Below are 23,505 nucleotides of genomic sequence, written 5' to 3'. Positions count from 1 at the left end.
ATTCAGTTTTAACCGGAAAAGGTCACTTTTACCGTCCAGTCGTACCGCAGAGCCGTGGCGAGCGTGTTTTCAAACTCGTTGTGAGGAAGACTTACTGGATGCAAGCTCTGCATGTTGTGTTGTGCTTCAAAACGTCGCACCGTGTCTCTTCCGGCGATTTTGGCTCAGGCAGCGCGTCATCTCCTCAACCTGCCAGCGTCCAGTGTTAGCGTTGAGAGGGCGTTCTCGAAGCTCAGGGTCATATATTAACAGGAAAGAAATAGTGTGGATCAAGAAGGAGAACCTGGGAAAGTACATGTTTGTGTGTACTATAATGAGATCACGTATTCCTGATGTACAGAAGGTGAGGTTCCATGTTTTCGGGGCATAGGCTTCATATCTGACTTGTTTGTACTTCTGCGTTTTTTTGTTTCTTTTACAGTTGCACACATTTGCCAATTGAAGTGTCCATTTCTTTTTCAATGTATCTGTGCCGTTATTCTTTGAGTGATCACAAATATCAGAGCTACGTATAAGGATCATCTGATCCGGTGTCCGTTGGTGTTTGTTTTATATTCACCGAAAAAAGCCCATAAATTTTTGCGGGCATAAATATACGCCGAAAAAAAACGAAAATTGAATTTTAAAATAAACACCGAAAAAAGTACGCCGAATTTTGAAAAAATAGAAACCGAAAACGCAGAACCCTAGTCATAATACCCATACCTCATTTTTTTTTTTTTTTTTTTTAAGTATTAGGATGCACTAAAATAAAGTTATAATTTCAAAGAATTGGGAATCTAACAAAAAATAAACTCCGATAAACCCTAAATTTTCGGTGAAAAATAAGCTCTGGAAAACACCCTCCGGATTCCACGAGAAACAAACTCGGAGAATACGGAATCCTACTTACAAGCTACGCTTCGCAGGAAGGACCATAGAGTTATTATAATGTACGCTAGAGGTTCAACTGGCGCTAGTGTCTATGCGACTTCCGGGAGGCAAATTGAAGCAGACAGTAACCAGTCTACTTTTGCGGTGCTCCTGTGCATTCCTATGGGAAAACGCGCGTGCATTTTGTCTCTTCACCGAAAAATAACATGAATAACTTTTATTATTTCAGTTGTACCGGATAGTATGTACCTTTATTAATATTGTAAAAGTGTAATTGCTTTAATTAAAGCATTTTTCTTTACCACTGAACTATGTTAAGCTCCTCTATATTTCAGGCCCAAACCTATGTTCCATGGCAGGTATGTAAAAACGAGCGACAATTCTAAGCAAACTAAGGATTGAAAAGAATGTAGAGTGTGTTCAAGGCTCCATGGTCCAAGGTTCGCTAGCATTGTAGTGGCGCTTATACATTGCTAATATGCCCGTCCTGTCACTCTATGAAAATGACTCCTTCGTGCTTCTTTACGACGGTTAAAAATCATTTGAATGTAAGAAATAAAGTATGCGGACTACGAAAGGTGTGCCTTTTTATTATTTCCTATGTCGGGCAGTTTTTATCGGGCACCTATTCTCTGACTTCTCCCTATTTGCAAAGATTTGGAGCGTGCGGTTGATGATTGGAACCCAGAACATGCATCTTTGCACATATTCATGAGCAGAAAAAATAAAGCAGTACTTATTTTTTGCAAATCGGACTATATTACGTGGCTTTCAATTTATTTTGATCGCCTGCATGCACAAGGAGTTACTTATCCAGTGTTACTGTGCAGTTCTTGCCGTTTCTCTTGGTTTTCCACATGTCCTTCGTTCGTTTGACACGTATATCCCCCATGGTGGAAAGCGCCGATGCCGTGTTCGTGCTAGCAGTGTCCGACAGTGCACATAAATACATATACAAAGCGGTTTTAGCACCGTTTTTCATGCCACGAATTTCAAATAAAAACGCCGTAACTGACCAATTATTTTGTCTGCGTGACTGAGAAATGTTCCAGTCTACCAAGTACCTACGAAGTAATCGTGATATTTGCTCTTATAATCGAGCACAGGGAGAAAATGCACTCTCTTTTTCCCATAGAAATGCATTACCGGAAGTCAATTTCCGACTGGTTGCTGTCTGCTTCAATTTGCAGCAGCACACTAGCGCCACTTGAACCTCTAGCGTACATTATAATAACTCTATGGTAACTACACTTCGGTCATCTTGGGACTTCCGACTCATTGTTGCCAGTTGTCTGAAGGTTTCATCTGAAATCGCGGGAAACGCCCCTCCTCCCTCCGAAAACGTTCCAATGGTCCGCGGTGGAGCGAAACACTTTTGCCCGAGCTTCTCGACGCCATATCTAGAGCCCAGGAAGGCGCATTTCCGAATCGCAACGGTCGCCAGTTGCACCTACTCTGCACCAAATGCCAAAATGGCGGCACCTGCAAAAGCCAGGGGACGAAGTGCCAATACTTTAAGTGTAACTCATTCGGTGGCACTAAGGCGGGTCGTCTTCACGTTGCATCCATATACAACTAATCTGAACACCCATGATAACCCGAGACTTGTTCCCAAATCTCAGGTTTTCTAGACATTGAAAGTTCACGCAAGATCACCCGCGTATTCTCTGTCATTTCTAGCTTTGTGCGAACATTTGAATACAGAAGTGAGTAACGCCATATTCGATTCAAAGTTTGAATCGAATGGGGCTATGCAGCAACTTTGAATATTTTCGAAGTTTGGAATGCTGTAAAATATACCTTACGTTAGACCCCCCCCCCCCCCCCCAAAAAAAAAAAAAAAACAGAATAAAAAGAGTATGCAGTATATAGTTAAAGTGTGTTCACCAACAGAGGCTGGAACACAAGTAGCAATAAAAATAGGAGCCACGGGTCGTCTCTCGGATCTATCGCCGATTGCGTTTCAAATAGTTAACACCAAAGTGTGTGCAAACAGAATTCAACATGTTTTCCCTAAATGATTATGGCAGAGAACCCTTCAAACTTTGTCATGTTTGTCCTTATTTGTTCTCTAGTTTCAGCGGTTCTTTCTCTACTATTACAATACTGACATCCGCAAACTATTTGCTTCACTTCCGAGGTTATTGGTACACAGGAACTATTTGCTTCGAGCTGAAAAATCACTTCGCACATCCCTAGTTATTTATGACAATTCTGATTTCCTTTTTGGTTTGTCCTCCTTTGCCAGGGCATCTTCAACAACGAACCTGCTGGCGCCATCGACGACGGTGTCCGGCTGTATGACCACCCTCGCAAACGGAGGCATCTCTTACAAGTCCACGGCTGTCAGGCACACCGCACCTTTTTCCCTCAATGTGAGGGCAGCTGGGAGCCACCTTTTTTTTGTCCTTTGTCGCGTTGCTTGTGTACTACTGGGGAGTGCAGTTTTGAGAGTCACCAATATCAAAGGAAAAATGAAAAATGTGTTTGTTGTGATTTATAGTCTTTTGGACCGTCTGAATTGTTTGTATGTGTCATTCCGCTTGTACATAGAATGCACAATCAAATTTTCACACCATCTCTCTTTTCTGCACCAAAAAAAGAAAAGGAATTTTTCCCTTTTCCTCGGTGTAAAGGAACATGGCAAAAGAACTTTATTTTTGCGGGCTCACTATTTCGTGGCCATACAATCTTGTGACTGGAAGCTATGTGTACTTGCTATGATAATTAGGCTGCTATGTTTTTGGGATCATGATCAAATGTGTGCCATATTTTTGAAGTTGCGGAATTTGCGATAATTGGGGGTAACTTGGGTTCTTGCAAATGTTAGGTTGTTTGCAGTATATAGAAGTGGGATACTAATGTGAATAGTAATTTATGAATATGAATAGTAATGTGTATATGAAGTATGTAGATCTGGTTAGTCATAAAAAAATTCTGTCAAAAACCACTTTAGAGAAACTTTAAAATCTTAAAGGGTGAAGTTTGCCCTTAGTAAGGAAATGTATAATGCCAATGTGGAGGAATCCTACCATACAGGCATTTTGCCACTGAATTCTTAAGTCTGCATCAGAAAGCTAAAAACAATATACCGGTCTCTTCTCTATATATATACCTATGCTATTACATACTGCAAAAGCACATTAATTATTTATGACTGTGGGTCTACAATCATAAATAATGACATTAGCACCACAATCATTATTTATCGAGACCCTGCAACGATTTGCACGCTTGTTTTTGCATTAATGCTTAAATTGAGTGTCCCTTATACTATTGATCCTTTCTTAACTGTACTGTTTTGCTGTAGCTCCTTAACAACAAACAAAATATCAGCCTGCACAAAAAGTAATGAGTTTTCCTAATATTACAGGAAACGTCTGATCTGCCCGTGAATGGAAATTCACGTTTGGCATTGACAGGCATACACCAGACACCTTCCGGAGTACGGTGAGTGTGAAGTACAACCTTAAAAATAAATCCCAGAAGATTGCCTACTGCTAAGCCAAAAGAAAAGAAAAAAAAAAAAAGGCAGCGACTTTTATTTTTAAAGTCCTGTTATGTGTGGAATGTATTATTTAAGACTAACGGTTGTTTTGAGGAAGAATCAAAGAACATACTATTCAAAATTGCTAGAATTAGGGAGTTCCAATAAAGCGAAACCTTTCAATAAATCCCCCCAATTCCAGAAATATATTTTATTTTAAATTACGTTAAAAGTTAAAGCTAAAACGTTGCGCAATAAAAATTCTATGTGCAAGCCAAAAGGTGATTATCTTAAAAAACATTCAATGGTTACCGTGCGACTTCTTCCAGGTATGGCGGTTGTGGAGAGACTAATGGCATCCACGAGCTGTCGACACCAGCGACAAATCCCGGACCACGCGTCAGCTTTCAGACCCCTGCCGTTGCAGGTTACTCTAAGGTGAGTTATCATTTCAAACTGCTGAACGGTCCAATAGTATATAATATTGTGCATCTCATCTATATGACCTGATCACCTTTATTTATGTAAAAAGCACTGCAGTTTTCATGCCCAGTATACTATGTTAATTACCTCACAAATCTGTAGAACAAGTGCTACTGCAATATCAGTTCAGATCACAGATATATCTCAAACTCTTGGGCTCGATTTGTCAAAGCCAAATCAGGCTCGTCGGCAGAAGCTTCGCAGGACCATAAAAAATTTACCCGACATTAACGATGTAATATTTTTCGTGCAAAATGTCGACTCATTAATAATATTAATAATGATAATAATATTTATTTTCAAATATAATTTCATCCTGGGTGGTGTGCAAGGCTGTGCAGAAAGGTGAAAACCCATACACAAATGCACCTGCCAACCCGCCGCCCAAAATATAAAAAAAAAACAAAAAAAACAGACGCACACGCCAAAATGGCAAGTTGGTCGTTGCTGTTACTCCACTCCAATTTAGCCGACCAGGCGGTCGGCTAAATTAATCCGATACGGACACCACACTGCACAACAATACTCGAGTTGAGGCAGCACGAGAGCAGCGCATAAAACACGAAAAGTTGCTGGACCACACATCTTTGAGACCCGTGTCACAAATCCCAGTAGACGTCTGGCCTTGGCCACTGCATTTCCAATATGGAACGAAAAGGGCAGGACGGGTGTGAACGTAACACTGAGAATTGGCATAGATGTAACTGAAGCCAGAGGGATGCCAGACAGAGTACATGCAGCAGTCTCTGGGGAGCGACTGTGGCTGATCCGCATGACAGTGCGTTTCGATGCGTTTGGGACGAGACAGTTTAGTTCAGACCACTGCTGGACTTTGGACAAATGGGCCTGGAGGGCACTAACGTATGTATTATTTTTGTTTAATCTGAAACTCTTTCAGGAATAAAACTTACAGTAAATGAAACCACTTCAATGTCTTGCACCTAGCAAAGGAAGTCATCATGTAGGCCCATACGAGCTCTTACGATCAACCAGCAGTCAGACAAAGAAGCATCCACGATGTCCCCATGACGCTCACATGCGTGGCTGAGTGACGAAATTGTCGGCTCATTTTGATAGGATTATGTGGCAGGCTAAAGGTCTCTAGATTGTTAAATATCCATAACATCTGTCTCTTATTGGTGCCTTCCCCAATGCTTAGTCGACAGTTAACAAATTTTCCTTCATCTCTATTTTTTTTTATTAATTGCAGGCATACTCATCGCCATTTTCTTGGAGCCAAAGGCCAAACGTCGGAGACTGCATTCCAAAAAGTCCGGCGATGGCGGGCTGTCACGAAATGAGCACGGAACTGTGACGTCTGGACCTCGCGTAAAAATGTGAAAAAAGAAAGCGGCTCACCAAAACGACTTGGATGGACAAAATTTCATCCCCACCGAAGCCGGAGTTTGTGCGTCCATGAACCTTGAAACTCCGCGAAAAAAAGTTGGATGTTCAAGACTATGCGGAGAGCAAGTCTTCCGCTTCCAAAACACAGACACGGCCTTCTGACGCCACCATGACCCCCGCAAAAAAAGCAGACGAACTTGCACTCCGCATGGCCACCGACAAGACGAGAATGGCAGGGTGTGTTATTCAAACGCCCGGAGTCCGGCACGCACTCGTCGCCTTTCGCCGTGCTTTGGCTATGCACGGAGCCTCGAGATTCGTAAGACGCCAAAGTGTTACCCAAAGTGGGATGCTTGCACTGGAGGTGGGGCAACTGAAACATCCACCCCTTCTGTTTTATCGGTCCAACAGGTCTGCAAGTCTACTCGCCAATCGAGAAATCGGCGTAGGGTATAATCCCGTTGCGAGATTTATCCTGTTGATGCATTAAACAAATTGCTACAACCGGGTGGTCCCGAGGCCTAACACTGCAGCTCGTACTGCCATTTTCGCCGGTCGTGTGTTGCGTCCTAGGCTTTGCGGTGTGCGACGTCAAACCGTAAACTTCTGCAATAGAAGCCACTCGGCGTACGTTTTAAGTCTCGAGTCAGTCGTTCGAGGTTTATTAACCGGTAGTGCCGTTGGTGGTAACGCTGTTCTGTACTAATGTGTAGTTATTGTGCATTTTGACTCCTTATGATTAATTATATACTTGAATCTGTCCATAGATCTTTTAAATACATTTTTCAGACTTGACATCTGGTTGCAGATCATTCGCTGTCGACAGTTATCCGAGGCCACGTTCAAGAAAGTACTTTCCGTACCATAAGTGTTTGCAAGTGCTGCCTTAAGGTCAGACATTTGCAAGTGAATATGACCGACCGCGGTACTACCGTTTATTGCTGTTTATGACGAACTGGTTGCTATGGCAACAAAGGTCTGTGCAATGCGTCGTGGTAGAACGCAAGGCATCTTAATGCAGTCAGCTATGCTCAAATTTAAAGGTCTTAACCAGCCTCTACAGGCTACTGCAGCATCTCACTGATTTGCATTGCTCAGATAATATGATTTTCTGATGTACAGAACCTTGTGTAATAGGACAGTACAGTCAACTGGCAACTAGTTGAGAGAAATGTTGGAGTTGGATAGGTCAGATGTGGCCAAGTGCCTGACTGCCAAATGTAAATCAGAAACTGCTTTATGTATGTATGTAAAATATGAGTGCCACAATACCTTTTCAGCCAAGTGTTTCTTTTGCATGTATACATATACCAAGCCTCGCTAACAAGGTTTGTTTGCTAACGAATGATGCGTCGCTCCTCTGAATGAAATAAAAACATTGCATCAAAGGAGCTACAAAGCTTTGTCATAAAAATAGCGAATGCACGTGCATACTGAACTATTCAATCAGCGTTTCGTATCGTCCCGTCTTTGGTCTCGGGTTCTGAACATACAGTGGTTTATATACAACCCCCAACAGCCTCACAAAATATTTGTCAGTTCTGCAGAAATGTGAAATACTATCTTATCCTTCCAAAATTATTTTTGTTTAGCGCCTAATAAAAACAAACTAAAACAGACAGTATATTGTCAAACATTGAATGTGCCCCTTTTAGTGTTCTATGTCTCTCGACATAAAAAACCGAGCAAACCCCATCAACATGTGTTGCGTGTTGATGGGGTTTGCATGGAAACTGCCAGGCTTTGTTTCAGAACGCAAGCACTGCAAGAGACGCTGCCCCCCCCCCCCCCCCCCCCCCCCTCCAAGCTCCCAGAAAAACTGACATCAGAGAGGAGGTAGAGAGTCTGCGTTACAGAGATATTCCAACGGCTCAGTTAAGTGTTTGCAATATTCTCACGAAAAAAAGCATAAACTTGGAATGAACGTTTAATGCGGTTAACTTGTGCCGAGAAACAAGAAGCAACAAAGATACTTTGACGGCGACGGAAGGACGACTCCCTCAAGCAGCCATGCAAAGCCCTTTTGGTAAGTGCGTGGGCATTTAGAAGTTTCCGAGCTCCAACAAACAAGATTCTCGAATCATCTGGAACATTCCAGTCGTGCAAATGAAAGATAAACGGGACAAGCGTGAGGATGATCAGACCTCAGCCAGTGGCGTGGGAGTTGAGCACGCTGCTGATTCGGCTATTCGCACAGAACAATACGAGCTACGAGGAGGCGACAAAATGCGTCGGTCATCTGCAAAACGTCACCACCTTTCTGCCTGGATTTCTGCTCGCCGCGCGACAATGGAGTGCACGCACATTTGCAACTAATCTCCGCAGGGGGCATCTGTCATTAAATTGCAAATACTCCCTATGTTTGAGATGGACCCTCTGTTCAATCTATACTCAGTGACAGTTGAAGAGAAGCTCCTCCCACCTCTTTCCACTAATGCTGGAGAGGAGGTGACCTCCTCTCCGGCATTCACTCGGCTAAAGTGGAAAGAGGTGGGAGGAGCTTTCACCGAACTCCTAAGCTGTCACCGACTAAAGGCTCTCTGAGAGGAAGGAGCATCAGTCAGTGCCCTCGATTTTCACGGGGCTGGTGCCCGCAAAAACAATGCCCAAAGCATGTATTGGACACTAATCGGAGCATTGTCTTTGGTGGGCAAAGCATCCCCTCCTGCAGTCTGGTACGCTACAACAGGGTGCCCATAGGCACAAAAGGGGCTTTAGGAGAGCTCACCCCCATGCCTAGGCAGTGGTGGAAGCTTCCTCCTTGTTGGGTCGGTCATGCACGCCTCTTTCGCCACGTCGTCATGCTCCTGCCCACACCCACGCGCAGAGGGCCGGGTCAGGTGATAAGAGAGAGGCAACTGATTGGACGGGCGGGCACGTAGCTGCTTATTGAGCAGGCGTTGCGGGGACGTCAGGATGCCGAGGTTCGATTGGAAAGATAAAGGGTAGACCTCAATGCTAAATGTCTTGAGGTCTACCTACTATTTTTTTTTTTTTTGTTTTTCTTTCAGCGAATATGAGCTTGGTGTACTGACATCATCGCAACCCCTGAGCAAGAAGCAGACGAACTTGTGCTACTGTAGGTCACCAGGATCTAGCTTCCTTGGTTGAGGGAGTGCCCGCGCTCGCTTGAGTTCGTGCTCACGTATTTTCATACGAGAACCTCCTGAACCAGCGATTTCCGAAAATGGTCCATCGAGGTCTTCAAAATGGCAGGCACAGCTGCCAGAAATGCCGAAGTACCATAACAGTCGGAGCCTGCTCGGTACAGACTGCACGGTACAAAAAAAAAAAAGTTTTAGACGACAACGTAAGTTACATAACCCTGAAGCGTGTGGAGGGACATGACAAACGCGCAGCTCGTAGGTTCGTGTGTGTGTCCCGCCTTTGGTCTCCCCGTGCTCAAGGATTACAATAATTACAATGAGTACACCAAACAAGCTCGCCTGTATGCTTACTTTGACCTTAACGACTATCGCATCAATCAGGCTGCCACTCGGTCGTTAGCTGTTCAGAGCATTTAACGTTAGCACGTTAGTTCAGAGCTCCCGCTCCCGCGTATTCTTCTTTTTTTTTTTTTTTTTGCTCTGTATGCTTTGTAACGGCTATGGATAGCTATGGCTACAGTGACTCTAGCTATGGCTATGGCCAAGGCATAGGACTAACCTGGCTAACGGCTGCGGCTCTGAACGGCTGCGTAGGTGGTGCGTCGGGGAGAAGTTGACGCACGGAGCGAAGCCAGCGAAGCAGTCACGAGTCACGTCGAAAACAGTGCCGTTGTTGCCGTTGAAACTAATTTATTCTGCAAGCTGCCAGCCCGCTTAACAGCTGCCCAACGATGCTTCATCGCCGCCAGTTGTAGATCGTACAACTCATTGCAAGCAAAGCGCAGCAAAATGGCTTCAAAACTCACCGCTACGGTACGAGCAGTCGCTGGCCACAAACCCAACATCCCGCAACGAGCGGCTTTAGTCCTCACCAAAGCTGCCGTGGAACGCATTCAGAGACTGCTGAGCACCAAAGGTGACGCAATCGGACTCAGGGTGGGTGTCAAACACCGCGGCTGCAACGGTCTCACCTACGTGCTCGACTACGCCACGGAGAAGGGCAGATTCGACGTCGAGGTTCACCAGGACGGCGTGAAAGTTTTCGTCGACTCGAAAGCGCAGTTGTCTCTTCTGGGCACCGAGATGGATTTCGTAGAGACGGAACTGTCCAGTGAATTCGTGTTCAACAACCCGAACGTGAAGGGAACTTGCGGTTGCGGCGAGAGCTTCACCTTGTGACCTTTGATTTAACTGCGTGTGGAAGTTCTAGTTTACTTGTCCGAGGCTTGCTAGGCCGACGATGGATTGTTGCAACATTAAAATTTTTAGTTAATGTTTTCAAAACAAAGAGAAAAAAGTTCATTCACAAATTGAAGTTTTAGCCTTAGTAATATGGTCGAGTTATGGAGATGTTCAAACGGTATTCTGAGGACCAAGTCCGCGCACAACCTACGTTGCAAGAGTAGTATACGGCAATACTGTCGGTCACCCACTGATGCCTGCATCTAATTTTCACAGGTTGAAAAAGGGCACCACACTTGCACAGAGAAATTGGCAACGAGTGCAGGCATAAGTACACCATGGTAAAGCCAAGTGTGAATACTAACGAAATGCCCCACACCCAAAAGATAGCGCACCTCCTACTTTCGGCAGGATTTGATATTTTTCAGAAACACCAAAACATAGCCCACTTCTAGTAACTGTGGGGCTGTGGCTAATGGAGACCCTCTGCAGAAATGCTGTTACTTAGCCAGGATGGGAGAAGACTGAACATTGCTGACTGGGACGGCAGTCTGGTTCATCGCCCCTCTCTGCAATCAAATTTCGCGGGTCACAAAATTTGAATTGGCATTTTTTCCATTTGATTTTGTTTGATCTAGCACCGAAAGTTAGCTTACTCCTCATTTTCACCCGATTTGCTTTCGATTTTAGGTGGGCCATCTCTCGGCTTATTACAGCAGACATGAATGCATAAGATGCAGTGATTGACAGGTGCTGGTGCCTGATCACATTTGGCCGTCTTTCCGACACGTCGTACGACCAGTCAGACGTTTGGTCGCGCATAGGTATAACCCGACGGGGCCCCCAGTGGTTATTGTTTGTTGGGTGGCGCGGAAAGACCCCTGCGAGCATGTCATTTTGCAGTCGTTGATAAGCTGGTAGCAGCTGTCCAGGCGTGGAAGTGAGGCCAGGTGGGTGTGAGGCCTTGAAACAGAGGGTTTACACTGCAGTCATCGACAGAACGAGAAAGGTGTCCGTCAAATGCCAAGTGTCGCCTCTTCTACCGCGCTTTGACTGTGCATCTGTGCACTTGGGGTGCACCAGATGCTGAAACGTCATCAAAGGTAAGATGCTTACGCTGGAGGCGGGACAACTGGAGCTCCTCCCTGCCATTCTGGGAGGCCTGCAAAACTTAGCACCCTTCTTGCCCAGACTGTCAGAGTCATGGGGATCTGAGCCAGGCATGTGCAGCTTGTTTTGGCCACGCCACGGTAAATGGAAAACAAGCCTGGTGTTTCTATGTTTGTTTATTTAAGAGAACTTGGTGAGAGATGCATATACAATAATGGACATTTGAAATGAAGGTCCCAGTACCTTTCACTGGCAGTATTGCAAAGGATAAAGGATAAAACATAAAAAAGTTAAAAGCAACTCGGGCGTAATTAGCTGCCGGATGCCTGGGTTGGCATGGCCCTCAGAATTTCCAGCCTCTCCTTGAGGCGCTGCAGCACTCCCTCGAGCTGTGGCCGGACTTTCTGCTGCAGTGCAAGCTCCTGCTTCAACAGCTGCTGCTTCACGATCTCCTGCAAACGAGGAAATATGTTTTTTTTTCCCCCTTTTTCCCGGGGGCAAAAGAGCCATCTTGGTGAATATTTGCAACAAGCGACATAATGATCCGAGGGTTCTCTTCTCTGTTCTGTGGCGGATAAAGACACTTTTACCTGAAGGGGGCAGAACAAGTGATGGTCCGTGGTGTAGCCAGATAAAACAATTTCGGGGAAGGGGGTTTGACCACTAGTGCCGACAGCTGACGCAGGAATACAAACAAATTAGTCGTTAGTTGTTTCGCATCACGTCACAATAGTGATACTCAACTGCACGCCTTTACGATGCTTATCTTCCAGATCGAAACGGGCAGGGGCGGGGAATCTAGCCGCGGATTCCTGGGTTCTGAGGCACGAGCGCTCGCTCCACAAGCTCCGAGACACACACAGCTTGGCCGCCCCCATTCCCCCTGCCAAAAAAACACTATTTCAAATGCTAAAAAAAATTGAGCAGTTTTGCAATAATTTACAGTACAGTCGCTGCAATATTTCCAACACGTCACGCCAAAGTCATTGGCTCAATTGGCTTCGTTCTCACGAGCATGCACTTCACGCTTCTCTCCGCGATGAACGGCGAGACGCGTCGCCGTGTCTGTCTTTCGGTGTGTCGCAACAAGGGCGTTTGTTGGCACACGGCGACGCCGAGACACCCGCGTCTGTTGCTTTGCGCCACTCTCTCGTCGACTTTCAGCAATTCTGCCGCTTGGGGCTGCCCAGGAATCCACTAACCATGATGTAATGCGCTTTTAATTTCGACGATTAACCTCGATTAAATTTCAAATTCATTAAAAATGACAAAGAATTTTCTATCGCGATTTCACAGCAATCGTGGCCATCTAGCGGGCACTATTCATGACTTGTACTTAGTTTGTTCCACAAATACCGTATGTAATAAAGCAAATTGCCCGTGCCTCGACATAGCTCTGTAATAATGCACTTAGTTCACGTGCAACGGATCCAGGTTCGATTTCAGAAAGCGGAGGGCGATCTTTTTTCAAGCAGTTGGCAATATCGCGACGGACGCCATACTCCCTATTACGCCAACTACAACATCAAACAACTGCAAAGACAACAAACGCCATTTCCAGTGGTGGGAAACAACCATAACAACTATCGCCGTGAAAAAGGAAGCTGGCACAAACAAAATGGTCAGTCGTCGGCACCCTGAGCAAAGCCCACATGAAGGCAACCTACACTTTCTCCGCCTTCTGGCAAGGGTTCTTGGCGCTCACCTTGTTGATAGCTTTCGTGAGCATAATCAACTCCGTCTTCTTAAGTTCGGTGCTTGGCGGATGCCGGTGCACGGAGTCCTCCTCCAGCAGCACGTGGGGCGGGATTTTCATGACGCTGCTAGAGATGTAGGCCTGCACCCACGCATTACTTTAAGGGCCACCTTCGAACCACAATCTGTTTCCTATACTCCGTTTCACCTTAAGACGGCCCACAGAGGATGCTAAAACGTCGGTCTAACAGAAATAGCTGGCGGGGCTTCATTCAATGCTATGCTATTCGCTTAGACGAATGCCAGAACCTGGAATGCACAAACAAGTACGGGAAAACTTTACCTCTAGTTTGTCAAAGTCTCTGTCCGCTAATGCACGGTGCTTGTCGTACAGCAGGGCACAGTCCTTCTCGAGTTCCTCGGGGGAGATGTGCTTGTGCTGCAAATTTAAAGCAACACAAAAATGCAGATAAGCAGAACATCAGAGTAGAACTTAAAGAAGACGAAATATGTGAAAAAACACTTAGTTAGGGACTGCTTCAATCTGAAACACAGACTGAAAGTACTTAAAAAAATAAAGTGATGGAACACGTATGGGCAAAACAATGGTTATGTATCAGTTATCATGTTGGGATTTGTATTACTGACAATTTGTTATACTTTGTTATACTGACAGCACTGACTACAACTAGATCTAACCACAAGACATTGGACGTGCAGCTGTCCTTGCCAGCTGTGTCTGTGCCACGAAACTTTGAGATACGCCCCTTCGTACTCATTTATTCACACACGCCCAACCTTTAACGGAGAAAGCCGAGAATGGTACTCGATTTTTTTGCACAAAACCCAGGTCACACAACTAAAATTGTAAATGCAGTTCTGTATTTGGGCACGCTGAATGCAACTGTTACTTCGCCGAAGTCTGAATATTGTTTCGCGGCGCCCCCATTCAACATTTATCCATCGAGAATTCACCTGCTACATCACACGCGACAAGTTACCTAACGTAGAAGTAGAAGACTGATGGAGATGTAATGCAGCTTCCTCACCTTGGCAAGAAGATGGTCCTTTATGCAGGAAATAGAATCTGTAATATAGTCTATGAGGATTGTATAGACTGAAACAAACAAAAAAAAAAAACATTTCTGTGATAAACAAATAGCATCAGGACGGACCTTATTGCACTCGTAGACCACAATATGTGCTGTAGAAAAAACACTAAATAAGTGGACAGTGCTCAAACTTTGTGAAAATGTGATGCTAGCGGTTGGGATAGAACACAATGTTTTGAGAATATGACGTCACTTGAATCAAAAGATGATTGACAAAGACAAAATTTCTCCATGAGCCACCCAAGCCGAAATTCATCAAAACAAGAACTGCCGTCGTAGACGGAAGTGGCATTTATATCAGTGAAAACACCAGTCAGCAAGCAAATATTGTTTTCTTCCTGGCTGACAAGATTTCTCAACTGAAATGGATGCTACAGGCACTCCGACTCGCATCACTTTTTGTCTGGACGATATCAGGCTTAGGTAGACGTCGGCTCATAAAAAAATTAATGTCTGGTATTGATGTCGCTGGTCTGTCCTAAAGCGGAGCATCCTCCGCGGGCAGGGCTTTTGCAGCAGGCATGCTGCGAGTGCTTGGCAATTTCGACGAGTCTTGGTGCAAGCTCAAGCCCGAGATTAAATTAAAGTATCCCCTAGCGGAGTGAGGGGTTCTTGCGCAATCTGTTTGGGAGCCTAGCTAATCGAAATGATCTGCAAGCTAGGCTGCCAAACAGATTGCGCCTTGTGCGATCACTCAACTAGGGGAAATGATTGACACACCCAAAAAAAATGTATTTTTATTTATCTAAGGCAAATTAATATGGTGTCAGGACCCAATGAATAGTTTGCTACAGTCAGGTATATTTTTAATAAAGCCAAAACACTTGACAACCCAAAACTGAAAGATGAGCATGGAAGCTCCTGGCCGCGACATTTGGATGATCTGTACCGAGGAGCATGGAGAAATGTAGAGGGGGAGAGCGTTGTCAAAAGTCACTTAGCTACAATGCCCGAGTGCATTTTTTTTCCTCCGCTTTTTTAGTGTGTGAAGCAGACGACGAAGTTGCGTGCACCGTTTGTCGTGAGATTGTTTTGCACTTAAAGTTTTCCGCTCGATGTTCTGCGCTTGAAGGTCGATTGGCCGGTACCACGAATGAAAGTTCTGAAGTAGCGGCCCGTCTGTTGCAACGTTTGTCTGTCGTGCGCGGAAATTGGGTCATCCAGCCCACGGTACGTTGCCATGCTGAGAATGACATAGTACATGTACTTCCTGTGATCTGTGAAAAATTTGTTTTTTCTATTAACACAATTCCAGCTTCTCGGAGGCCACAAATATGCACCGTAATATCCTGAAAGATGGCCCACCTTAAAGCGAGAGGAAATTGTGTGAAAATGAGAGCTGGGCATTGAGGTAGAGGAGCTTAGAGCGATAAAATGATGACCCCCAATTGGCCGCAGCCATGTTGCACATTTTTGACCAATAGACACGTGACCTTATAGTTTTACGTCTAGATTTTAACGAAGTACCGCGCACAAATAATTGCGTATTGATATATAATAACAGTACCGACGAGATAAGTTACGTTTCATTTGTCTTAAGTCCAAAATGTACTTTTGGGACAAAAACTCGGGCAGCTTCGCAATGTCTCTACTAGATGCCGTCAGCTGCGGTGCTGTATTTTGGGGTTTTATCGGAGCTAGACACTGATCTCTGGGGCTAACAGTATTAAAAACCTAGTTTATCATAATTTTTACAGCGATCGCAATAAAAATCTTGGCGCAGTTTTGCGTAAAACTGGTACAGTCGCATGTCTAGTGGTCAAAAATGTGCAACATGGCAGCGGCCAATTGGGCGCTACTAGGGGTGTCGCGAACCGACCGCGGTTCGAGTTCGACCAGGTTCGACTTTTTCGAACGTTTAGTGAAAATTTCGACGAACCTTCTATTGAGGTTCGACTCGTGTGCGCATGCGCGACAGTCTGGCCAGTTGGCTTCGGATTGGATGATAATGGCTAAGAGATGAATTAAGTGCAGCGCTGATTGGTTATTTCAGTTAATACAGCACAAAACAATTAAGTTATTAACTTCTTTAGTGATTAGAATTGGTTTCTTTAATTGCAACTGTTCATAAATTTAAAAATAACCCTTCGCATAAAAAAAATTCTCCAAACTTAGACATGCTTCTATAAAGGTCTGGCCACACTGTCCACAAAGTCGAACCGGTCGAAATTTGGTTAAAAGTTTGAAGGTTCATCGAACCGGTTCGACCCAGTCGAACCCCGAAAGTTCGACCAAAAAATCTGGTTCGACAAAAGTTCGCGACACCCCTAGGCGCTACTCTCAGCTGCCAGCTAATCGCTTTGAGGCCATCTACCTTGTTGGGAGTGGGCTAACGTTCAGTGCATAATCAAGAAATTTTTTTTTAAGAATGCTACTTTTATATTTTGTGACCTGCCAACATTGTTTTCACATTGAGGGGCAATGGAGCACAGAAAACTGTCCTCAGTTTGCAACGTTCCCTCATCTCCTGCTGTGGCAGAGCACCACTTCTGCCAAGGTCACCATGGGCCAGAGCCCTGCAATTAAGAGGCGGGCTACCTTTCGGTGCTTTTGAAAGAACAGCAAATCGTGCCGCATGGCAGCATAAAGGTACCTTTAGCTTAAATCCCTTTAGTAAAGGGAGCTGGAGATCGCTATCACACGGCGCTGTAACTAAGGGAGGGCCTACGTTAAAGGGAGCTTGCCAACAACCCATGACAGCTATAGGGAGTAGCCTCGAACCCATGAACTAAAAATAAAAATGAAATATATATAAATTTATGCTGTGTAATGCTATAATAAATTGGATACTGTCAAGTACCAAGTACTGGTTTAATTCTGGATACGAACATGGTGCAATACGCTAGCGAGAAATGTATACTCATGCTAGCAGGTTTAGCCATCACATGTTCTGTTGAACCTGTAGAAGCAAGGTAATCCGAACCGACGAGAAGGTTTGTGGAGGAAACCAGAGGTACGAGAAAAGAGCTCGAGGACGGAAGAACGATTCAGGATCTCGACGGTGAGAGACACCCATCTATCTGTCACGCAATAAAATATCCTACAACTGGTGACCCGGTCACAGGAACAACCGACTGCCCTACCATGAGTACCGAAGGTTCAAGTGGACTCTCAAGTGGACAACTGCCAAACCAAGCCTTCACTGCTGGTGAGCCGAACCTCGCTGCGCTTGGATCGCTCCCTACCTTTGGCGTCTCGTCGATGACCCATATAAGCTTCCCAAATTCTGGCCGGCAGACTCGGAATTATGGTTTATTCGTATTGAAGCCCTCCTTCGAGCAAACGGAATTACAGCTCAAAAGACCAAGTACGACTATGTTGTCGCAGCCCTGCCACAATCTACCGCAGCAATCGTTCGGGACGTCATCTGCGCACCTCCCCAGGATGTTCCTTATGACACTCTCAAGACAGAGCTTATCCACCGTACAACAGCTTCTGAGCAACGCAGGCTACAACAACTCCTCACAGATGAAAAACTGGGAGACTGCAAGCCGTCCGATTTGCTAAGGAAAATGCAACAGCTCCTAGCAGTTAAGGCGGACACATTAGACCTCCCCATTTTTAGAGAACTATTCCTGCAGCACCTTCCGCATCAGGTCAGAATGATTTTGTCCACAGCTGTTGATTGCACCACTGTTGCTCTTGCTAGAATGGCGGATAAAATTATGGAAGTTGGGACTGCTGCTGGTGTTTTTGCCGCACTTTGTAGTTCACGTCCTGCGCCTCCTTCGTATCACTCTGAAGCGGCTGCGCTGAGTGAAGTAGTTCCTCGACTCTGCAACAAGGTTGAGCAACTCTCAACTGAAGTATCCGTTCTGCGACAATCAGAGCGTTCCCCGTCAAGAAAGCCGACAGCGCTCGTCATCCAACGGCTGTTGCAGTACTCTATCTCATTCAGCCTCGCCTCCATTTGGTCAGCTCTGCTGGTACCACTGGAAATTCGGCGAGTGGTCTAGCAACTGCGTGCAGCCTTGCTCTTACAAGGGAAACGACAGGACCACTCACTGACTGATCGTACAAACCTATTACAAAATTATGCCCAACTTAGAAATGCAACACAATGGCGTATGCAAAGAGCACTTTCGAGCTCAGAAGTCTATACGTTATCATACTCACTTCCAAGCATTGGCATGCGCTTCTCGAAGTGCATGTTTTGCGGTGTTGAACGTTCATTATCAAAGGTCTCGGAGGGGAGCACCTCATTTTAGAGTTAACATGTACGATGCCTGCCGCCAGTGGTTTTTTGACAACAAAGCAGAGCAACAGCAATCAGAACAAACAAGGTAACGACCTTCAAAGCAATATTTTACCAGTTCTTTGCGCCTATTGAATTACACTGCCTGAAATCTTGATCCAGTCATGGCGGCTGCAATGCCCTGCCGGTCCGAGGAGGTCAGACACATGGGAAGATGGCAAACCTTTTTCAGGGCAGCATACGTGAGTGCGTCGGCGTTTGTAGACAAACCTTTTACTTCAAAACCTCAGCTTCTTCATTGGACTGCCTTGAAGTGTGCATTGTACCGCTCATTGAAGCTCGTCCTGCTTTATCCGCCATGTAGAAAAGCCACAAGTCGTTACGTCAGCCCGATACAAAGAGCCCGCGATGGCCGGTACCACCCATCCATAAATGCATCCTCCGTTCAGCCACTGTGTGATACCAAGCCAGGTGAAAACCAGTTCACTTGCATCTGAATTATGGAGCTGGCCTTAGGTGGATCCAGCTGGACTGTCTGATTTCCAGCTGGATTCAGCTGGGACCAGTTCCATAATCCAGCTGCAGGTGGATTGACTTTCCACTGGGAAATGCCCTTTGCTAAAGGTACCTTTACACTGCTGTGTGAATGAAGTATTAGATGACCCACGACTTTGAATATATTTGGTATGCATAGGTTGAATGCCACATGACCATGAAGAAGAGAGTGAGCACGACTGAAACCGGCCAATTCTCGACCAGCTGTTTTCGGGTGGAAAGAAAACAAATTTCGAGCCACAAATTGCGTTCTTGGTCTTTTATGGGTCATGTTCGAATCAAAACCTCGGCGAGCATAAATATCCTGTCAGTGTCCCTTCGAATATAATCACAGGCCCGGGCTTGCACAAGACTCGTCGGTCGGACAGAGAAGTGTTCACAGCAGTGGTTCTCAACCAATGGTGCTTCGTGGACCCCTTATGGATCGGCGGAGATGAAGGAGGACCCCGTTTGTGGTAAAGTGAAGGAAAATGTATAGGTTAACTATGCTAATGATTTAATAAGTGGACATAACTAAGGGCTGGTGTGAAGTAGACTTCTCTCTTGACATACAGGGTAGTTTCTGCTCAATCTGAAAAAAATACCACTTTTATTACTGGGCTTTACTGATGAGGCAGGGCTTCGCGGACCCCTGAATGCCCAAAGGGTCTGCGGACACCCGTTTGAGAACCTATGATTCACAGCATGCAGGCGGCCTAAAGGCTTGTTCACACTCTTGCGACCTCTTAAAGGGGCACTGACACCCCAAAAGTCGTATTTTTTTTATTGTCTAAAACAGTGCAAATTGCAGTCATAGACAAGCAAAAAAAAAACCGCATCGCAAAAAACAATTTTCCCGTACGCGCGCACGCCTTTTTATTTTTGCTGTTTGATTCTCCCGCCTCTCGCCTCCTCGCTTATTTTGATTCGTGACGTCAAGAATCATGAAATTTAGAAGCTTTGTAGGCGACATTTCTATAACATTTAACAACGGCAATCATAAAACATGTTTTTTAACGCAATTGGTAACGCACTACGGCCCGTCTTTTTGAAATACCAAAAATTGGAGTCCGCTGTGGTGCCGTCTCCTGGATTTGTATCCTCCCACGGAAAACAGGCGACACCGCTCAAAACCGGTCCGCTGGCGCTTGCTCCTTTCCTCCTCGCTTCGGGTCGCCATGGCAACAGCAGGGAGTCGTGAAAGAAAGGGGACTCTCAGGACTCCGCAATATTTGATGTCAACGCACCGGCGCGGATCGCGCAGGAACTTCAAATTCGGCACTTGGAAATTGTTTTTTTACTTCACAAATACTGAATTCCCAAATTTCGAATTTTGAGGGTAATGTCCTGGCATCGTTTTCAATCGTTTTGGATAATAAAAAAATATATAATTTTGATGTGTCAGTGCCCCTTTAAAGGGGCCCTGCAAGGACTTTTTGACTGGTTTTTAATTTGCACTGAACCTGAGCGCACTGAACGTAGTAACTTAGTGCAACTTTTCTCTTCTTGAAATTCCCTTTATTTTAAAAGTTATAGACAAATTAAAATTACAAAAACAGGCAAAGAATAACCTCCCTCATGACGTCCTTGGTTGCTTGAGAGTGGCCGTGAACTAGAGGAGGGGTAGTGAGCTTATCGAGTGCTCACAGCTGCCGCACTCCGTGTCAACGGTGCAAGAGGGCGCCACTAAACCATATTCTGGATAGGATGTATGCAGCGGGCAGCCAGAGCGGCTCTCATTGCATTTGCTGCGTGATTAAATACTAATTCGGCATGACACTTCATTGGCCACAAACGACAGCAAACACGGGGTAAAGATCAGTTCAGAATGGGAGCCACTTTGCACTCCCATACCGCGAAACGGCCAAACCGCAAGACAAAGCTTCCCGCCGAAGGCCTTTGGAACGCTCGGAGCCGGTCGGATGCTCCTGTCCATACGACCGCAGCGCCGCCGCGTACATCCAGGACCTTTCCGGGTCGGCGCCTGATCCCACTACTCCTTTCTAGTATGCGCCGCCTTTTCCACCGCTTGGTGGCGGGTGTGACCATGGGTTATTTCTTGTTTCCGTACTTTATGAACTGCATTCGTTTCTTTTCTGATCTAAAATACTGAACAAAAACTACTTTTATAAATAACTGAAACGGTTCGCGTCACTTATATTTTGTATTTCGACTAAAAAGAAGCTTTTAGCAACTTTGACCAGTACTAAGCCCAGGACCAAAGACGTCACATTTTGCGCGTTTTCGGTACCGCGGGTCACCCTCGTCGGTGGAGGTTTCCGCGTCGTTTAGTTAAAATATGGCACACTGATATTTAGTTACTCTCTTCGTGCCCGCTGGCTTGCTTGAACCCCAAGAGACGTGGAAACTGCAAAAAACGTAGATGTTTAAATATGATTGCAGGGCCCCTTTAAGACCAGGACACACAGGCGTCATCTATTGGGTAGCAGTGTAAATTTGGCGGTCCGGCATATTTTCTATTTCTCTCGCGCATTATCCTTTCTTTCTTGGCTCGAAAAACCTTTGTCAACGTTATAAACGAGCCTTTCTTATAGGTATTACGCACATTTGACCTCGGAAATCCCGCGAAACCTTCGTTCTTGTAAAATGCAGTTCCAGGGTCACCGCATAGATGGTGCTAGCGTGTCAGTGTGTTTAGAGTTCCTGTATAGGCTCCCTACGGGAGCCAGAGTTGCGCGTTCATCCCCGGAGCGCCGGATTTCCTGCACTGCATGCGGAGTCTGCTCCTCACGTGACTGAATTTGGCAAATAGCGGCGCCGCCCGTTCGAGGCGTGCGGCACGCTCAAAAGCAGGGGTACGTACGGCGGGGGCGCGTGCAACGTCTACTTTCCTGCACAGCACTTGATCCGGCTCTTCACGTGATCGGATCTCGGCGAATAGCGGCACGGCGGCACATGGAAAACAGACGCGCAACTCTGGCTCCCGTAGGGAACCTATACAGGAACTCTAGAAGAGCCTAAGGCCCCTGGGGCCTTAGGAGAGCCAGGTGACGGGCGCCCCGCTGCGGCGAGACGCCGAAACACACTTCTCCCGAGCAATGTCTCGGCCTCCCTCTCGTCCTAAGAAATTCTAAAAGGTTTTGACAAGTCTCGTCTCTCTTGGTCGTACTCAGTTGCAAGAGTGTGAACGGGCCGTAAGCCTTGCCTTAGGACAGGCCAGCGACATCAATACCATTACCTCTTTCTCAATTATCTTGTTACGTTCTCAAACTTTCACGTTCTATCCCAACTGCTAGCGTCCCATTCTTACAAGCGTCCCATTGCTAGCGTCCCATTCTTTCTGCGATGCAGCTTATTTATCCGGACCGAAAAACACGGTTATCTTTGGGTCCACATTACATGAGCGGATGACATTTTAGCGAACAGCGACATTTGAGCGAATCGACGTTTTAGCGAATAACGGGGGCGCGCGTTAACCCAACCGTCGCGCTGCGCTTTACGCAGCTTCGCGGCGACAGTCTGCGGCGGCTCATTACAAAAATGTGAACCCAATTGGCCCACCCGAAAACGCCGCTTCGCGGCGTCCGACTATTCGCTAAAGTGTTATTCAATGAAACGTGGGCGTTCGCTAAAACGTCATTCGATCAAGTGAGTGCCTCCCGATTTGCCCCACGGCCTCTAATTTTTGGGTGACACTGTTACGGTGATCGTAGTTTCCACACTGCTGCGAGAGTACGTGGCTTTGTCCTGCGTCTCAGTCGCACACGTTCTCGTGCCAAGGAGGTGACAAACAGTCACGCGCAAGTAGTTTTGACAGCGTTGGAGCGCTGCTGAAACTACTGTAGCCTTGAAAACTGAGAGCCAAGCACAAAGCAGTTGACGCCGAGGTCGAGTTTCATAGACGGTATACTTACTTGCGCCAACCACTGCCCTGGGAGATGTGCCGAAAAGTTGTGTTTCGTACCCCTCCATGCTCATTTGGTTTGGTATAGCGAAGCGTGCGAACAGAGAAAATTGATTTACAAAAGTACCGCGTTCTAGCAGTTCGACGTTGCACTACGTTGCCTGGTTGGCTACTACCGGCTACTTCTACCTTTGACTTCTGCTACCGGCTACGGCCAACGGCTACTACACATAAATAAATGGACACACGAAATAAACGCCATGCCCTTTGTATTGGGCGGTAGCGTGCGCCACTTCAGCCGTTACGTGGCGTTACACGGCATTACAAACGTTACGCCGCGTTACACCCTTTACGCTGCGTTACAGCCCGTTCATCCTCATTAGTTTTTCGCGTAGTTCACCTTCTGGAAATCGCAGTAGCTAACGTGGTTCAAATTTTGGTGCTAGATTACTGGCGCCATCTGTCGGGCACAATATAAACCCTCTTTAAAGATCTCTGTTGTTCCCTTGTTCCCA

At 45.8% G+C, this 23,505-nt stretch overlaps 3 protein-coding genes across 4 annotated transcripts in view; 2 read left to right on the top strand and 1 right to left on the bottom strand.

The window, feature by feature from the left end:
• Positions 1 to 7,818, top strand: part of LOC8029150 (band 4.1-like protein 4) — a 135,953-nt gene extending 128,135 nt beyond the window's left edge. Inside the window, exons 24-27 of the mRNA XM_040213405.2 lie at positions 3,122 to 3,248; positions 4,247 to 4,323; positions 4,690 to 4,798; positions 6,054 to 7,818. Coding sequence (XP_040069339.1) covers positions 3,122 to 3,248; positions 4,247 to 4,323; positions 4,690 to 4,798; positions 6,054 to 6,158 — 418 coding nt within the window. The 3' untranslated portion in view covers positions 6,159 to 7,818. The remainder of the gene's footprint in view (positions 1 to 3,121; positions 3,249 to 4,246; positions 4,324 to 4,689; positions 4,799 to 6,053) is intronic.
• Positions 7,819 to 9,906: 2,088 nt separating this feature from the next.
• Positions 9,907 to 10,574, top strand: LOC8029149 (iron-sulfur cluster assembly 1 homolog, mitochondrial). Its single transcript, XM_002403390.3, has one exon. The coding sequence runs from the start codon at positions 10,087 to 10,089 to the stop codon at positions 10,474 to 10,476; it is 390 nt and encodes a 129-aa protein (XP_002403434.3). The 5' UTR covers positions 9,907 to 10,086; the 3' UTR covers positions 10,477 to 10,574.
• Positions 10,575 to 11,749: 1,175 nt separating this feature from the next.
• LOC8029153 lies at positions 11,750 to 23,181 on the bottom strand. Of its 2 annotated transcripts, none has more exons than XM_042288805.1 (5): positions 23,001 to 23,181; positions 14,334 to 14,401; positions 13,628 to 13,723; positions 13,295 to 13,426; positions 11,750 to 12,472 (listed from the first exon to the last, which is right to left on the bottom strand). In XM_042288805.1, exons 1-5 carry the CDS (start codon positions 23,062 to 23,064, stop codon positions 12,329 to 12,331), a joined length of 504 nt encoding a protein of 167 aa, XP_042144739.1. In that variant the 5' UTR covers positions 23,065 to 23,181; the 3' UTR covers positions 11,750 to 12,328. The 2 variants fall into 2 exon arrangements, with proteins under 2 accessions (XP_042144739.1, XP_029836130.2); XM_029980270.2 differs by having other exon boundaries at positions 11,750 to 12,041; positions 23,001 to 23,172.
• Positions 23,182 to 23,505: the final 324 nt, after the last annotated feature.

This window comes from Ixodes scapularis, unplaced genomic scaffold, assembly GCF_016920785.2.
Source record: "Ixodes scapularis isolate PalLabHiFi unplaced genomic scaffold, ASM1692078v2 PGA_scaffold11__112_contigs__length_91849675, whole genome shotgun sequence".
Taxonomy (NCBI): domain Eukaryota; kingdom Metazoa; phylum Arthropoda; class Arachnida; order Ixodida; family Ixodidae; genus Ixodes; species Ixodes scapularis.
The sequence above is the reverse complement of the archived record's forward strand: the minus strand, read 5'-3'. Positions and strand labels throughout refer to the sequence as shown.

Excerpts from the sequence above, each read along its gene's own strand:
- LOC8029149 (XM_002403390.3), top strand. The coding sequence starts at position 10,087 with ATGGCTTCAAAACTCACCGCTACGGTACGAGCAGTCGCTGGCCACAAA.
- LOC8029153 (XM_042288805.1), bottom strand. The coding sequence starts at position 23,064 with ATGAGCATGGAGGGGTACGAAACACAACTTTTCGGCACATCTCCCAGG. Across the intron at positions 13,427-13,627 it reads GAGACTTTGACAAACTAGAG|GCCTACATCTCTAGCAGCGT; the intron begins GTAAAGTTTTCC and ends GCGTGGGTGCAG. Across the intron at positions 12,473-13,294 it reads TCACGAAAGCTATCAACAAG|GGGGAATGGGGGCGGCCAAG; the intron begins GTGAGCGCCAAG and ends TTTTTTTGGCAG.